The sequence below is a fragment of the Hyaena hyaena genome, unplaced genomic scaffold (assembly GCF_003009895.1).
Source record: "Hyaena hyaena isolate Hyena2069 unplaced genomic scaffold, ASM300989v1 scaffold_98, whole genome shotgun sequence".
NCBI classification, from domain to species: Eukaryota; Metazoa; Chordata; class Mammalia; order Carnivora; family Hyaenidae; genus Hyaena; species Hyaena hyaena.
In genome coordinates this window covers 2,713,416-2,731,497 of record NW_024080730.1, presented here as the reverse complement: position 1 = coordinate 2,731,497, position 18,082 = coordinate 2,713,416, and the positions used below count along the sequence as shown (strand labels likewise).

The following is an 18,082-nucleotide window of genomic DNA, read 5'->3' as shown; positions in this document are numbered from 1 at the left end:
CGGTTTTCTCCCGTAATTAGATTAGCCCCACACCTGACCGCGTCCCTTTGCCAGAGTACCTGACGTTCCCAGGGGAGCAGGGCCGGGGTGAAGGTCACGGCCGGCCGCAGGCCTGTCCGCCTCCGCAGCCCCCTGCGCCCCTGGCGAGATCTGCAGCGCTCTCTCCGCTTTTTTGGACCGCAGGGTCCTCGTCGGTTCCTCGGCCCAGAGGGGACAGCTGTGCGCGGCCTCTAACTCTTCCTGGTTCAGAAGTAGCCAGCGGCCGTCGCTCAGCCTGGCCTTCCGAGCGGGGCGCAGGAGGCCAGCCGTCACCCCGCTGCCCGCGGCCCTGAGGCTTCCTCCTGTGTTCTCGGCACTTGAGCCGCGTTTCCCGGCGAATTCAGCTCTTCGCGTTCCCCTCTGGATTGACCAGTTCAGAATTCACTGACTCCAACTCTTCTTTCTCATTTTAAAACCTACCCCAGCGGTCAGCAAAGGAACTATAAATCAGTATTCCTTCTGTCGCTGGAGAGAACAGGACAGGAGACCTTCCTTTTCCCCCTCTCCAGAACACATGCGTGGTCTTATGTGGTTCATGGCCTCCGAGCTTCTGACAATCAACAAAGAACATTTGCAGCTCTGTGCCTGGGGAAGGGGACAGAGAGCTCGGTATGTTGTCCGACGTGGCCCCTCCTTTGTGAGGGATGACCCGGGGCCGCACGACTGAAAGTGTTTCTTGGCCGTGTAGGTGGGTGGCCTCCTGCCCATGGCTGGTCCCAGGGCCTCTCCCAGGGAGAGGGGAGATGGAGCCCCTTGTGTGTCCATAAACTGCTCTTTGACACGGGGATGTCGGCGTGCGGCTAGGACATGGCTGTCGTGGAAGGGACACTGCCCCTGAGGGTGTTTGGACCCGCATGGGGGGTTGATGGTCACAGTAAATACCAGCACGTCGGAACTGGAGGCGAGGATGCCCGGTCCAGGATGGCCCCAGCCAGCGTCGTGGGGGATGACGGAATAGCTGAAAGACAGCGCCTTCGGCTGCAAGAATCCTAAAGCCTGCGTGAGCCGGGTTCCGTGGAGAAGCATGGTCCGTTATAAGGGTGTGGGGCCCAGCCTCCCTCCCCTGGTTCTGGAAGCAGGTTCTAGAGACAGCTCAGGCCTTGCCGGGCCGCAGGAAAGCTCAGCCAGCTCTCTGCAGAGCCACATACACTCTGCCGCTGCCCCGGCTCTGGCTGCACCCCCTCTGTTCCCCGTGGTGCCGGCCTTGGTGTCCCCGTCGGGATGGATGTGGTCAGACAGGAAGCTGAGGCTGTCTGTCGTCAATTCCAGATTCCCAGGAAAGGGTCTGATGGGCAGCTCCAACCAGGGCATGAGGTCCCCCGTACAGATACGGTTGGGGTGTTTCTCTGTCCTGGGGGTGGGAGTACGCCTTCAGGGAGGGAAGCCCAAGACGGGCTGCTGGAGCAAGACGCAGGCGGAGCCCCGGACAGCCTGCGCGGGTCCGTGTGCAAGCGCACATGCCCCTGCCGCATTGTCACACCCCGCTGCCAGCCCCTTTCACAGATGGGGGAACCGAGGCCCGGAGAAGTGCTTTCCAGCCTGGGCCGCACAGCAAGGGACTTGCCGTGTTAAATGCAGGCCTCAGGGCCCCTCCTTGCATGGGCGCCATCCCCGCGGCCCTGGCCCAGGAGAAGGGCCCGCACCCAGCCTCCTCGCCCTCTCCGTGAGGGCATCTCCTGACCCGAGAGCCCTCCCCCCACCCCCACTGTCCTCAGAACTAACCACTGGCCTTTCAGAGTCTTCGAAAGTTGTTTTGAGAAGATTGCTTTCCTCAGTTCCTTTTCCAGAGCCAGGCACCTGGGGCGCCAGAGGCCACTCGCACCTCCCCAGACGCCCCCTCCTGGCTGGCTCGCTGAGCCGTGCCGGGTCGTCTGCTCAGCCGCGATGCGTAAAGGGCTATTTTAAATGCCGACAATCTGAAGCTTGTCACACAATCTGTCACTCTCTTTCACGAGTCGCCAGAGGTATATGGAATGGGGTTTCTAGCCTTTTTTTCTTCCAGAGTAGATTTTTCTAGGCCACACTCAGAAAGAAGCTTCCAGGGCACATCCGCGGAAACACCGCCCGCGTGGGGTGCCGGGTGCACGGCCGTCTGCCAGGAAGGGGTCACCCCCAGCTGCGTCGTCGGTGGAGAGGAGGCGTCTTGTTTGGAAGTCAGAGCCCCTGGGTTCACTTCATCTAGCGGTTGGCTTTGTAGCCCAGAAGCCGAGGCCCAGAGAGGCAGGGGGAAGGGGGTGCACATCGTTACCATCGAGGTCGGGACTAGAACTCGGGCCTCTCAGTTTGTAGGGAGGGCTGCTTGCGCCCCCGCCGTCCCCAGGAGGAGCCGAGTGCAGCCCTCTGTGCCCCAGCCTCGACCTGTCACAGTCCCTCCCGAGGGGATGGACCAGCCCACGTTGGGTGGGATCAAAAGGGCCCACGGGCGTGTGGTTTTGTCCACAGTCACTGAGCGCTTCTGCTCCAGGAGCCAGGGCTCCAGTCGTGCGGTGGAGTTTGAACTGGGGAGAGGGTGTCCCAGGGAGTCTAACAAGTGCAAAGGTCCTGGGGTACAGATGAGCTCGCCATTTCCAAGGAAGAAAGAGGAGCTTACGGTGGCAGGGGTGGGGTGATTAAAGAGGGAGAGCGGTAGGGGTCAAGGCCTCACAGCGTCAGGCCCAGGTCATCCAAGGACGCTTGATGGGATTCTAGTTCCGTGGGAAGTTGTTGGAAAACAGGAGGCAGCACGGTGACGTCACCCAATGTTGACATTTTTTAAAGGTCGCTCTGCTCTACGGAGAGTCAGACTGAGGAGGGTAGGGACAAGCGTGGAAGCAGAGAGGCCAGAGGCTACTGCACCAGTTCAGCCAAGGGCTGCCCGTTGCTCAAACCAGGGCGGAGTCGCCTCTGAGCTGCAGGAGGCTACAGACACGGCCGTGTACCTGCTGCAGGCAGCCCTGGGTCTGGCCCAGGCCAAGGAGGGGGGCCTGCTTGCAGACTGCTTGGTTCTTGGCTTCAAGAAGCTTCTACAGGGTTAGGGAAACAGACAGGTAAATTGTTCCCTCTGGGTTGGTTACTGTATCTCCTTTCTTTTTTTTTTTTTTATTAATGTTTTATGTATTTTTGAGACAGAGAGCATGAGCAGGGGAGGGGCAGAGAGAGGGACACAGAATCCAAAGCAGCTCCAGGCTCCGAGCTGTCAGTACAGAGCCCAACGCAGGGCTTGACCCACGAACCGTGAGATCATGACCTGAGCCAAAGTTGGACGCTCAACCGACTGAGCCCCCCACCCCCAGGCGCCTCCATCTTCTTTCTTTATCTCCTCTGAGACACATAAAGGCATGTGCCACCGGCCATGCTCTGTCTGCGTTTATGAGGGTGCGTTCCAAGTCTGTTGAGTGGTTTTCCACCTTCTAGAAGTGTGAGCATCCTCCCAGACAGGGGCCGAGCTCTGCTCTTGCTTTGACTGCGTCTAGTCTTTTCTTGTATACTCACCAGACTCTTGGTCGCTGGCGGTGGGAAGCCAGCTCTGCCAGGCTTGAACAAAACATGGAATGTACTGGCTCACGTGAGAGAAGGCCACGCACGGTCTGCATTGGTCAGCTTAGGCTAGGTAAGGCTGCTGTAACAAACATGTCCCTAATCCTAATGACTTAAAACCACAAAGGTTTATTTCTCATGTGGTGTATCTATCGCGGATCGCAGGGGCTGGCTCAGGGACCCAGGCTGATGGGGAATCACCATCTCAAATGTACTGGTCACCATGCCCCAGGGCGAAACCCAGTGCTGGGGTCAGGGGCCTCACCCTGGGGACTACCTGCTCCATCCATCCAGGAAGTGACATTAGTCACTGCTGAAAACCAGCTGGCCAGCACTAATTTTGAGCATTATCCAACCAAACCAAGGTCACTTTCCTCAGCACTCCGCCCTTGGAACATGTCAGAAAAAGCCAGCAGGTCATGTGTGGGCCATTGTCCCTCCGGCTGGGGGCACAGCCGCGCTTGTGGTGACCGGGATGACGTGCCTCTCGAGAGGTGGCTTCTCCAGGACCTCCATGTGGTGATGGGAGCAGTCCTCTCCCCGGGGAGGGGTGCAGTCACACGAGCTCACTGTGTGTACCCCCCTGGGGGGCTGCTTCCTGGCTGTCGGGGGCAGCGCTGTTCCCTCCTTCAGGACTTCGCGGCTGCAAACAACGGTTAGCAGAGGGTCTCCAGCCACCAAGGAAGTGCATTTGGTGTGTGTCACCCAACAGTGAGGCGCAGCTGTGGGCTGCTTGCGTGCAGGGCTTCTGACCATGTCACCAGGGCAGTCGGTCAGTCCCCCATCCCGCCAGCTGCTCTCCGGTCCTCGGTGTGACTCACTCTCAGGCAGCGTGTTCCCCACGGTGGCCTCGGAAGTAGAAATGGAAGCAGCGGGGGCAGGACTGCATGTCCCGGCCGGAGCCCCGGGCCCCCCCCCCGAGCCAGGCGCCTGCTGTGTTTAAAGGAACAGACGGCCAGGCTCCCGTGCTCAACCCTGCAATCCAGGGCCGGGCGGAGGGGGTGGGGGAGGCGCTGGGCAGCCGCACCTGACCACATGGCTGGGCCGGGAAAGGGCTGACCCCTAAGGTCAAGGGAGGCGCAGCCCAGAAGGGGAATGTCTTCTGCATGTGGACTGTGAAGGGGGCGGCTAGCTGGTCATTTTAAAGTTTGTTTATTTTGAGGGAGAGAGACAAAGAGTTTGAGCGGGGGAGGCGAGAGAGAGGGAGAGTGAGAGAGAGGGTCCCAAGCAGGCTCTGTGCTCTCAGCCTAGAGCCCGAGGCGAGGCTGGATCTCATGAACCATGAGACCATGACCTGAGCTGAAGTCAAGAGTCAGACGCTTAACAGCCTCAGCTCTGCAGGTGCTTCTGGCCAGTCATTACAATGCGGGTGGAAGACGGGGTGGTCACGCTGGGTGGGGGGCAGAGGCAGCTATGGGGGCCCGGAAGATTCCTCCTGGGACCCTCTGGAGGAACCCGTGGCCTTCCCACCGCACCTGTGAGCCTGCGGTGGGCTACGCCGGGTCTGTAAGCAACCAGGCCCTGAGCCTGCAGCCTTCAAATGTGTGTGACCCGGAGCGACGGGCAGCTTCCCGGGACCTGCGGACAGTCCTGGGGACCCCCAGGAGCAGGATGCCTGTCCGTTGCTCACTACTGAGGCGGGCACAGGAGCCACGGGGCACTGACGGTGCCCGGTTACTGGGGTTTTAAGATAAGCCCCCCCCCACGCCCCTGCAGGACCGAGGCATGCTGGGAGGTGCGACAGCAGCCTGGCGCCTGGTGTCCCCTCTGCCCTTCCTGCTCCCCTGCTGGGCCGGTGCAGGGCAGACCCAGAGGCACACGGTGGGGGAGGGGCGCAGCCCCCCCCCCCCCCGTTATAAAGCGGGGCGTGGCAGGGCCGCAGCCACCGCTGGTAGAACAGAAGCCCAGGGGCTGGCGACCAGGCAAGTTCACTTGGCAGCAGACCATCCAGCTGAGGCCCGGAAGCTTCCCTGAAGGGCCCTGTGTCTGTGTTCAGCCGGCACGGCTGCTGGCCAGCCTCTGACCTCCTTCTGCTCCTCCCCTTTGCCCAGTCCTCCTCGGTGTTTTGTTTGTGACCCGCCTTTGCGTCAGTGCGTCCTGGGGAGGGGCCAGCCCAGGCAGCCCCCGGCCCCCGCCTCCCCGCACAGTGACAGCGGGTCCCAGGTTAAAGGCCGGCCCTGGCTGTGACGTGAGGTGCACACCGTAACAGTGGGCACGGGGCCCGAGAGCCATCGAGCCCACCCCCGCTCCCGGGCCAGACAGACGCCGAGGCCGGGCAAGGGCGAGACCCCAGGACTCAGTGTCCAGCCTCAGGGCCCACATCCCTCAGCCCTGGGGACCAGCAACCACTGCGTTCTGTGGGAGGAGCAAGTACGGCAGAAACCTCATTTTAACGAAGTGAAGAGATAACATCATCAGAGTTGCTGTGATGATGATGGTGATTAGGTCGGTGAGATTGATAGTGGTGGTGGTGGTGGTGGTGATGTTGTGTCCCTCAGTACCTCTCCCCTGATCTTTGGGGCTGCATCCAAGAGCAGAAGTGTGATTGTGTCCAGGAGCCAGAGCACAGGAAAGGGCTGTGCAGTGGGACTTTTCCATAAAGCAGTCAGAAATAGTATCCCTTAAGACTTTAAAAAAAAAAAAAAGAGGGGGGGGATGCCTGGGTGGCTCAGGTGATTAAGCATCCAGCTCTTGATTTCAGCTCATGTCATGATCTCATGGTCCATGGGATCGAGCCCCGTGTCAGGCTCTGTGCCCACACTCCCCTGCCCACACTTTTCCCTTTCTCAAAATATATAAAGAAAAAAGGAAGACGTGGTATCCTTTCTAAAGATCTCCTTCTTCTGATAAAATAATTGAGGTAGAGGAAAGGAATCTATTGTTTGTAAAGCCCTTACCAAGCCAAAATAAAAATGTGGTAAATCTTAGGTCAGTCTACATTCTTCCCTCTGGTGTAAAGTTTTGTTGATCCTTGAAATCCCCAAGTCTGGGAGCCACTGGCTAACTGACCTCGCCTAGAAATGGTTCCCTTTCTTAAACGTTTCTTCCAGTAACCACACGCACACATGCACACACACTCACTGATGCCCCCTCTGCTGCTGGAGCCCTGTGACTTTAGCCAGGGGCCTCCAAATCACATCTCCGTGCCCAGCACCTCCCTAGGCAATCAGCACAGGGCTGCCTACGTGGGGCTTAAGCAACAGAAGTAATTACGAGTAATACTAACAGCTCGCAGACAGTCCCCGTGGTCGTTCAGTGGCTTTGTAAGCTACTGTGCTTAACGCGATGAGGTTCAAATCCAACCTGTCCCTCAGGGGCCTGGCATGTATGGGGCCCCCACACAGATGCCCCCCCGGCTGCGCTGGCCGGATGCATCGTCTTGCCCACGTGCTTCCTGCACACAATCATCTGACTGCTGGTGCTCTTAGCCCAGCTCACAGAAGGTCTTCGTCCTCGGGCTTTGTCTTCACCCCAGCCCAGGGTTCTGAGCCCCCAATCGCAGGGCTAAGGCCGCACCCCCTGGGGTCTCCTGGTCCCCGCATACAGGGCACAGGACCTGTCTCCCCCGTGGGCTTGATAAATGACTCACACCACACATGTGAATGCTACAGATGCCAGGGACGGGAGAGGAGGATGCAAAACATCTGGGGACCGTTCATCCAGGTGCCAAACACGGAAGAGGTACATACAGCTTGGCTGGGCCAGTGCCCGGCGCGGCGAGGGCCCCATGTCCTCAAGCTACTCTGAGGCTGTGTGGTGTGTTTCCTTGCTAGTCGCACAATAGGTCGTTTAGGTTGGGTGGACAGGCACTTGCCCTGGATATCTACCAGAAATTAGGCATGGGGGGATGTGGTGTGACACAGAGAAAAAGGCCGTTGCCACCGTTGAGCACTGGAGGGCATGGGGACTCAGACCTCCTCCAGGGGTCAGTTAGTGAGGCTTGATGGTCTGCGCCTGGACCCGGAGCCCATCTGCCAGCCAAGGGACTCATCCTGACACTGCCATTTAGTGGGTGTGTGACTCTGCCTTGGCAGCCTTACCATCTCCATCCGTAAAATGAGCTCAGTCGCACCTCCCTCACCTGGCTGCTGTGACTAGTGAGGGGCTGAGCGCAGATGACCAGACCGGGGCACAGGGGAAGGACCCCATAAACATTCGTGTTGATGTAACAGGGACACGTGGAGCAGAGACAGAGGGGCCAACTTCACGGAGGACCCCCAGGGTCCTGAGCAGGATTTGAAAGGTGACCAGACGCGGTTGAGCCTACAGAGCAGCACACACCTCTCACAGGGACTTGTGAGGTCCAGGAAGTGAATATAGGAATGGCACTTGGAGCAGGACCTGGTATGCAGTAGGCACTCAATTAGTGTCCGCAATAGCGGTGATGATAATGGTGTTGCTTATCAGAGAGTCGTCTGGTGTTGTTGGAGCCTCAGGGGTAGTGACAGGGAAGGGGTGGAGAGGCAGGTGGGGGCCAAGTCCCAGAGGACCCAGGCTGCCTGTCAGTCAAGGCAGTATTAGCTGCTATAACAAATAAGCCCCGTGAGTGTAGCATGATGTGATAGACATCTAATTGTTGTTGCTTTCAACGGTTCAATGTACAGAGACCCGGGCATCTTGCAGGAGCCCTAGAGGATTCCACCATCCCGTAGCCCCCCGGGCATCCTAGCTCTGAGCTGGGCAAGGCAGCAAGAGAGGGTGGGGAAGAAGCCAAGCTTAGAGAACCCCCCTCCTCACAATGGAAAATTCCATTCCATTGCTCACATTCCATTGGTGGGAAGTGGTCATGTGGCATGGGTGCAAGGGGAGCTGGGAAATGTAGTCCTGGGCTGGCCATCTGCTCCTCCCTGTCCCCCAAAGGCAACTCCATACTGCACAAGAAAGTGAACATGCATTTTTGCTGAACTAGCCCAGGCATAAGAGGGGCTGCGCGAAGCTACACTGACCTTCCTCGGTACCCTGCCGTGCATTCACTTTTGAGCTCAAAAGTGTGTGGAGGTTTCAATAAAGGCTTGACACCTTGGAATGTGGATTGACCACAGAGAGAGTTACAGAAGCTATAATGAGATTTTGAGCCATTTTTCTGAAGCCATAATTTCTCTGTATTTTTTTCCAGGGTTTAGGAAGGAGATTGTCCCAGAGATTTTACCCGTGGGGAAAATATCTGAACAGTAAATCATTGATCCGCCGAATTTCTCGTCTTTGTGTTGTTGTGGGCTTCCTCCCTCTGGCCCTGAGCTATGTATTAAAATCTAATTACATTGTTCATGCCGTTTCCCGTGAAATTTACGTCCAAATCTGCTGAGTAAGAGAAGCAGACAGAGGACTTAATTAGGAACGTGAATCACGTTTGGGGTTTTGTTTTTTGTTTGTTTGTGTTTTAGGAAAGAGCATCTCTAACCAGAAAAATAACAACAAGCTGCCTTTTCCCCCAAAGGCAGGTCACCTTTGGATGAGCCGGAAGGCCCAGTAGCATCACCTGGGGGTACTGTTCTGGCGGCTTCCATGAGCTGCTGGTTCTGGCTTGAACAGCATTGACTGTCTTCTTTGCAGAGTGCTCCCTCCTGCACCCTTCCCGAGCCCAGGACCCGGGGCTCTGCCTTCTGTCTGGAATGGGGCTCCTGACTCTTCCCAAGTCGGCCTTGGGGTTCATATGCGTTCCTCAAGTTTTGCAAAGTTAGGCCCCAGAACGAGGCCTTCTCTTCCTCCCAGATCTCTCCCAGGAGAGCGCGTCTCACGCTTCGTAGGTCAGACAGACGAGAGGCCTGGCCGGCCTCGCTTGGGTCCTGCGTTCAGGGACCGTGACCTTTCTGAACGGTATCTCTCTTCCCTCTCTGTACAGAAACCCGTGCAGACCGCAGCAAGAAACTCTTCAGGCACTACACGGTCGGTTCGTACGACAGCTTCGACGCTTCCAGGTAAGACGTGGCCCTCTCTCTGCCACGCCCCTCTGCTCAGAGATGCTCACGCGTGCCTCAGAAAGGCGCTGGACCATCTCGCGCGGAGCACTTGGGCCCCCTTGGCTTTTTCCCTCGGTGCGTCCGCCGGGCACACACCCCCCCTCCCCCCCCCGTGGGCCGGGATTACGGAAGCCACCATCTTCCAGAGGACCTGCCCAAGATGCGGCGTCTGTGCCGCCTGAGGTGCGGGGTTGGCACCTGCGGGGTGGCCCAAGGGAGAGGGCCGCCTGTCCAGTGGGAGGAGGACTAGGCGTGGCGTGGGCGCAGCAGCATGGGGCCAGAGGTGACCGCAGCTGGTCGCGGAGCTGCGAGGCAGCGCCCCGGTGGCCCCCCATTCCGGGAACACTTCGGATGCCGTAGCTCTGGGCTCCCACCTCGTCTGCATTCTCCCTCTGCATCTGCCTCGAGTTGAAGTTGTTGTATCAGGAAGGCTCACCTCCCCCCCCTCTGGCCCCCCCCGAAAGGCGTGGCGCCCAGCAGGCCGGGCCTTCGAGCACGGTGGGTTTGCCTTCCGGCTCCTGTTCCGAAGGCGCTTGTTGGGTCGTGCGGATGCCACACGGGCCGCGGGTTCGAATCTCCCTGCAGAAACTACACAGGCATGAAATGTCCTCAGGTCTCCGGGCGCCACTTCCTTGTAAGCCCCGCTGAGGCCGAGGCGGGCTGGGCTGGGGTGGGGGCGGCGGCCACGGCCGGGGAACGCGCGGCATTTCCAGCGCCTGTCCCTGCGGCCCTCCCGGCTCTCTAGCTGTTGTCCCCAAGCCTCAAGTTCCTCTACCCCTTATTTCTGTCACAAACACAAATCTCCCTACACTGCGGGCTGCAAGGGTGTGACGAACCAGCCTGTCCCCTCACCCAGCAGAGAGCTCTCGGGATGGAGGCCTCAATGACAGCTTGTGGCATGGGCCGTGTGACCCGACAGGACGGGAGGGCCCTGCTGGATGGCCTCCCCTGCACCCAGAGGGCTGGAGAAGGTTCTGGACACCGCACCCCCAGGCTCTGTCCCACCCCCGCCCCCGGGCCCCCAGGCTGGTCTGTGATGAGCAGCACACCCGGGGACACTGTGAGGAATCACCTATCTCGTGTGTTTCTTCGCTTTTATGGAGTTCAGGTTCACAGTTGTGACATCTAGTGCTTTCACGATACCAACTAGGTGTGTGCTCGCCCCCCCATCTCGTTCTAGAACATTCCTGTCCCCCCAGAAGGGAGCCCCTAACTATTAACCAGCCCCTCCCCGTTCTCCGCGCCCAGAACCCCGGCACCCGCCAACCTGCTCTCATATAAATGGGGCCGCACTGGATGTGAGCGTCTGTCTGTAGCTTCTTAGAATAATATCTTCAAGGTTCACCTCTTTTCAGCAGGTATCAGTGCTTTTTTCCTAAACTGTTTTTATTGTCATAAAATGTGCACAATGTAAAATTTACCATCTAGTCCATCTCTCAGTGCACAGCTCAGTGGCATTAGGTACTGTTGTGCAGACATGCCTGCCCTCCATCTCCAGAACTTTCCATCTTCCCAAACTGAAACTCTGTCCCCATGAAACACCAAATGCCCCCAGGCCCGCCCCCAGCCCAGGTGCCCCACCCCGCCGTTCACTCTCTGAATCTGGCAACTCCAGGGGCCTCGTAGAAGAGGATTGTACAGTATTTGTCTTTTTGTGTGACTGGCATATTTCACCCAGCGCAGTGTCCTCAAGGTCCATCCGTGCCGTAGCAGGTGTCAGAGTGTCCCTCCTTTGCAAGGCTGAGAAGACCCCCCCCGGGTACATACATAAGCCACGTTTCGTTTTTCCTAACTCTGTGGATGGACACCATGTTGCTTCTACCTTTTGGCTGTTGTGGACGGTGTTGCGGACACGCTTGTTCAAGTATTTGAACATCTGTTTCCAGTTCTTTGGAGTGTGTGTCTAGCAGCGGGATTGCTCACTGGACCTGGTTTTAGTGCCGACCTGTCCTGACCACGTTTCTGTCCTAAAGGAGATGGTTTAGAACAGGAATCCCACGCCCGGCTGAGCCGAGTCACCTCTCCTAAGGGGCATGGGCGACGTTCCAGATCTTGCGAACATTGACCACTTTCTGACCTTGAAAGCTCGTGCTGTGATCTGTGGCCTGGCCACCAGTACAGCCGAGAGAGAGAGACAGAGAAAGAGAATGATCAAGCTGGGGGCTTCTGGGGAGCCACGCCCGACCCCGGCTTCTCTTGACAAGTCTCTTCTTGGCTCAAATACATTGCTTCTGCAGCAGCGAGTGGCAGCTCGAGAAAGTGGACCCTGGACACGTGGTCACGGCCAGCACACCTGTCCTGCTTTGCTGGCTTCCTAAGAAGGAGGGTGCCTGAGGCTCCCAGAAGGTCCGGAGCGGTCGCCATGGTTACATGGAAGGCCATTCAGCCTGGGAATGGGGCTTCTGGGAAAAAGGGGCCTTTGACAGCCGCGGCTCGCCTGCAGGCTGTGGCTTTTGCAGAGCTGTCTCTCAGGAGGCACGTGGCTGGCAGAGAGCCACCAACAGGCCGCCCTCGGTGTGTACGTGTGCATGAAGGTGGGTGTGCACTAACGCTCGGTGTTTCAAACAGGCGGCTTCCCCACAGAGGAGCTGTCCAGGGACCTGAGTTGACTGAGCCGGGAAAAGAGAAGACCACAGGGCAGGCGGGCCGGCTGGGTCACGTGTCACGTGTCACGTGGCTGACAGCAGGCCCGGAACGCACCAGGGACGCACACACACTGCAGCTTGGCCAGCAAAAGGCATGTGGAACCACTGTAGCTGTTTACAGATAGAGCAGAGCTGTCTCAGGAGGTGATGAGCTCCCCGCCACTGGAGGAAGTCAAGCAGGGTAGGCATTCTCTTGCCAGAACACCAGAGAAGGTTGGACCGGGTGACATGGGAGATCCTTGCCAGCTCTGCCTCCCTCCAGGGTGTCTCGATGCCCTGAGGAAGGCTTTTGTTGTGCGCATTACCGACCACCGGCTCGGCGCCAGGGCCTGGGGCCACAGAGAAGAGGGACATCCAGCCACAGCCCTCAGGGTCAGCTGGTGACCTCTAAATGATGAAAGCTCTGGCCTTGACCACAGTTGAGGAGCCAGCCCCGACCTCCCCGGGGTGAGGGACTCAGACGTGCTGTGGGCTCAGATTGCCCAGAGAAAGATGTGGGTGATGGTGGCGCCACGTATGAGCCTCCCGCCGCGTGCCAGCACCTTTCCTGGTCACTGCTGCCCGCCGACCCTCCAGTGACCTTGGACATCAGTGTCATTATCCACTTCCCAGAAGAACACCAAGGTGGAGAAAGGCAGGTCACATTAAGGACCTGGCCCTCGGCCACATGGGTGCCGGGGCCCGCGTGTGAGGCCCGCCCCCTGGGACACGGGACCTTTGCCCGCAGTCCCCTCTATTCCCTGGTAAAGATGTTACTACCCAAGCCTGGCCAAGAAGCTACCCGGGGATTGAGAGAAATGGGCAGAGACGAAACCGCCACCTGGCCAAGTGTGTTGGGCAGACGGAATGAGGGCACCACCCGGTTATCGGGTCTGAGCTTTTCCGACAGGACGTGGGGGTTAGCCTGGGGGAGCCACCGCATCCCAGAACCCACCTCTTCCCGACCGTGCGCTTGGCAAGGGCCAAGGAGCTCGTGGTTCCCATGGCCCATCGGACCCCAGACGGCTGGCATGTGTGGGTCTGGAGCTGGTCTGAGGGTGAGGCTGAGCACCAGCTCCTGGGGCTGGACGGGGAGAGAGCATCTGAGGGGTGCACGTGTCCCCGTGCGAACCAGCTGGCGGTTCATCAGCCTGCTTTGGAATTCATGTCAGACACGGCCTGGGGAGCCACAGACATCTGGGTGACGTGCCAGCACCCGGGCCAATTACCCACTGTAGGCGGCCGGGCGACAGTCTGGGCAGCAGCGCCCGGCTGAGGCCTCCCCGTTGCGGATGCAAATGTAATTAAAGGAAAGGCAATCAGAAGCGAGCTTCAGCGGACTCTGAATCAGTCGGCTGGTTTCCCCTTCCTAGCCCCCACCTCCCTGTTATGTCAAAAGCTTTTCTCGGGGGGCTCAGAGCTGAGGAGCAGACTGATAAAACACACCCGTTCATTGTTCAATGTCCCTGGTTATTCTGGCCGAGTCTCTCGTCAGGATTCCCCTCCACCTACCCATCATGCACATGATGGAAGGATCTAGAAGTGTGGGCACATGATCAAGATCAAAGCGCAGAGAACCTGGAGCCATTTCTACTCAGGATCGTACAGACATTTCAGTATTGTTTTTAAAAACATACTTGTCAACACAGAGTGTAGGAGTATCAAGTTCCCACTAGTTTTAAGTCAGAACTCAAGCCTCATTAGCATGGGGCACCTAGGAGGAGTCTGCCTGGGAGAGGAGGGAGGGGCCTCAGGCTTCCGCACCAGGCTGAATACACCCCATCCGCCCGTCCACTCATCCAGCCCGCCATCTAATTACCCATCAGTCTACTCAACCATCAGCCAGCCATTCAGCCATCTCCTGACTCTTCCAGTCACCCATCCATCCATCAGTTCATGCGTCCGTTTGACCAACCACTGATCCATCCAACCTCCTGTCTACTGAGCAAGCCAGCCATCTACCAATTCCATCCCTCAACCCACTCACTCACCCTTCCACCTACCCATCTGCCCATCCATTCAACCATCCAGCATCCTGTCCACTCATCCATTAATCAGACATTCAGCCCTCTACCAACTCATCCAAACATCCATCCGTCCACTTCTCTTATTTATCTATCCATCTATTTAACCAATATTCATCAAAATCTGACTGTTGGAGGAGCTAAGGATATGCAGGCAAACAAGACAAACACAGTCTCTGACCTCATGTGGATTAAAATCTAAATAGTGAAAACAACAAAGTTCGTAAATAAATAAACTAGAGAATCACACGTGGTGGTTACTGCAGTACCACCGCACTGTTTCTTGGGCAGGCTGGGGCAGACCTACTTTGTATAGGGAGCCATGGAAACTCTCTAACGAAGTGACTTTTGATTTGGCACCTGACCATTCAGGAGAATCAGCCATCTTCAGGAAGCCCAGCACGTGCAAAGGCACTGAGGTGAAGTGCAGAAACAGCAGTGGCCTGGAAGAGAATAGAGAGGCTGATACCAGAGAAGGACCTTGTGCTCTGCGGAAGGAGAGGGGATTTCCTCCCACTGTGCGGTGGGGATCCTAGAGGTTTTTAAGCAGAAGAGTAACATGATCTGGTTAACGTTGCTGGAGGAAAACAGAAGGAAGGATGTAGGCCGCTTAGGAGACCACTGCCGTCTTCCTGGCTCGGCAGTAGTGGCGACGGGCCAGTGAGAGGTGGGGATAGACAGGTGGGGGGCTTCCTGGTGTAAGGTATAGTTAGAAGGCACAGGACCCGCCAAGGCGCTATATGTGGGGCCAATGAGGAGCAGGAGGGCTCCCCACCCTCTTTGGGGTTCTACAGGGTAGAGCACCAGATGGGGGTGGGGCTGGACCTGCTCCCTGCGGTCAGCAGATTCCTCATGGAACCTCTCACTACGCATCCAAATCCGCACCTGCAGCTTCGGACCCGCCTTGAAGTCCCGTGTCCAGAAGCACCATGCGGGGAAGGCATCTAAGGTGCTGGGCCGCCACTGCTCGTCTTCCTCCGTGAGACCGGTTGAGTTAGAAGGGCGGCCAGCTGTCCTGTTTAATGTCTGCTGGTGACGGCTTCTTGCTCTCGTGGCTTTCAGACCTCCTCGTCCAATTTTCTGTTTTTAAATTGGTCATTGGAAATACATACACGCGGATAAAAACTTCAGCGTGGGCAGGTCTTGCATTAGAGTGAAGTCCTTACCTCCCGGCCCCCGGTTTTCTCTCCAGAGAAAACCTCTCCCGTCCGTCTCCTTACAGGCTCTCCCCAGCGATGGACTCTGAGTATGGAAATGCATGTGCACATGACCTGAGGCCTTTGCAAGCCCTTGAAAACATAGGGCCCCAGGTTTTTCAATCTGACTTTCCAACAAAGACCCTGCATGACCTTGGGCCCCTCGCTGTCCCTCTCTGTGCCTCAGCCCCTGACCCCCAACCCTGTTTGCAAAGTGCAGCTCATCCTGTGACTCAGGCCCCGGCCCCGGTGGTGTTCAGGACGGGATGAATGGGCGCAGTGTATGATTAGTGTGCGCAGCTTAGAGGCGTGTGCTGTATAAATCCGGAGGGACGCTGAATTGTGGACAGCGTGCGTGGGTAGCTGGCTTTCCTTTGAAACCCTAACTTTGTGTGCTAGAAGCGACTGCCTCAGCCTGTAGGTAGTAAGAACTGAATGGCAAGAAACATTGATTTCCTCCAACATCATTTTAGAATTTTATGTTTATTATTCCCTCGACTTGAGAAAAAGGGATCGATCCCTGAGTATGTTCACGGATTCATCAGGAAACATACTCTGGTTTTTTCCTCTCGGCTCTTTGGTGGTTGGGCCTCATGATTAATGATGAAGCCCTCACGGCAGCTCCTTTGGGATCGGGAAAGAAGGGATGATGCTGTTTCGTCCCTACATATCCGTGTTTTTACTTTCCACATGTATGTATTGCTTTAGTAATGTTTTTGAGAGCAGGAAAGAGAGGGGTGGATCCCTGGGGCCAGGCAACGTGAGAAGCCACCACAGCTGTGCCCTCCAGCCCTCCCAGCGGGATGTGTGCACGAAGGTGGCAGCTGGAGGCAGATCCCCCGGCACGGCCCCAGAGAGCGCGTCCCAGTGGCTTCCCCCAGATCATGTTCTCTGCTGCCTCCATCATGACGAACAACACACCCAGGGCCCACATGGGAGACCCAGGCCCCCTCCTCTCCCCTCATCCATCACGAGGGTCCAATGACCCCCGCCCACCTCCCCCTTCCCCCGCCGCCTCCCGAGGTCGGCCCTCAGCTGGTTGTCCATATCAGCTGGCTGCCCCCGGCACCTGCCCCTCGTCCGTGCTCGGGGTAGCGGGTTCCCTCCTTTCAAAATCTTGATGCAAATACGACCTTCATTACGTAGTAGAATCGTTATTAATTTAGCCAACCACACAGACAGGGCCGGGAATGGAAAGAGAGCGCCTCGCCCACCCCTGGCCGCCTCCCCCTCACCACTCCGTTCGGCAGTGGAAGCACTTTCTACTTATTTGGCTCCATTCTTCAAAGGCCGCCTTCCTACCTCTGTGCTTTCTTTCTCTCTTTCTGTTTTTCATTGAGATGCGATCGACATGTAACATTATATTAATTTCGGGTATAGAGCATAATGATTTGATATTTGTATATATTGCAGAGATCACCATGAGAAGACTGGTTGAAATCTGTCACCTGACTCTGTCATGCTTGTTTTTCTCATGATGAGAACTTTTCAGATCTAGCGACTTTCAAATATACAGTACCGTGGTCACCATGCTATCCATTACATCCCTGGGACTTAGTTATCTTTTTTTAATTTAATATTCATCTGTTTATTGTGAAAGAGAGAGAGCAAGCAGAGGAGGGGCAGAGAGAAAGAGGAAGGAGAGAGGATCTGTCAGCACAGAGCCCGAAATGGGGCTCAGTCCCATGAACTGTGAGATCATAACCTGAGCCGAAATCAAGAGTGAGATGCTCAACTGCCTGGGCCCCCCAGGTGCCCCATGGACTTATTTATCTTATAGCTGAGAGTTTGTACCTTTTGACCACCTTCGCCAATTTGCTCCACTCACTCATCCCCTGCTCCTGGAGACTACCAACCTCTGTATATATGAGTTATGTTTTACCTGTTCATTTGTTTTTGCTTCATTCTACATATAAGTGGAATCATGTGGTATTTGTCTTTCTCTGGCTTATTTCGCCTAACATAACGCCCTCAAAGTTTCTTCACGATGTAAATGGCACGATTTCATTTCTTTTTATGGCTGAATGATATTCCATTGTCTGTGTGTACCACTTCCTCTTTATCCATTCTTCTGTCAGTGGACACCTTGGTGCTTTCCATATCTTGGCTGTTGTGTATAATGCTGCATTGAACATGGGGTGCAGATATCTTTTTGAGTTAGTGTTTTCATTTATCTTTGGATGAATACCCAGAAGTGGCATTGCAGGATCATATGGTAGTTCTATTTTTAATTTCCTGAGGATCCTCCATACTGTTTTCCGTAGTGGCTGTACCTGTTTACTTTCCCACCAGCAGCGCACAAGGGTTCCAACTTCTTCATGTTCTTGCCAAGAAAAGTCATTTCTTGTCTTCTTGACAGTAATCATTCTAATGAGTTATTTAGTTAGAATTATCTCTAGCTAGATTATCTATTATTATATTAGTTAGATCATTTCTTGTGTATATTTTGACAGTAGCCATTCATATTCATTCAGGTGTGAGGTGATCTTTTTGACTTGTTTTGCTTTGTTCTTCTGATGGTTACCTCCCTAACTCTGTGGCTACCCCTTTAGTTATTAATTTAACATGAATCATCATTAATTCTTTGCTATAAAAGTCTTTTAGGTTCTGTCTATAAGTTGGATTCAAAAGTTAAAAACCAGTGGAAAGCATCACATTATCATGATACTATAAGTGTTTACATCATTTGCAAGTCTAAGTCTAGGACTGCAGTTCCTCTTTAT

At 56.0% G+C, this 18,082-nt stretch overlaps 1 protein-coding gene across 2 annotated transcripts in view; it reads left to right on the top strand.

The window, feature by feature from the left end:
• SHANK2 (SH3 and multiple ankyrin repeat domains 2) overlaps window positions 1-18,082 on the top strand; it is a 419,611-nt gene that overhangs the window by 237,368 nt on the left and 164,161 nt on the right. For both annotated transcript variants that reach the window (XM_039235341.1, XM_039235342.1), the window contains one exon: window positions 9,398-9,473. In XM_039235341.1, coding sequence (XP_039091272.1) covers window positions 9,398-9,473 — 76 coding nt within the window. The remainder of the gene's footprint in view (window positions 1-9,397; window positions 9,474-18,082) is intronic.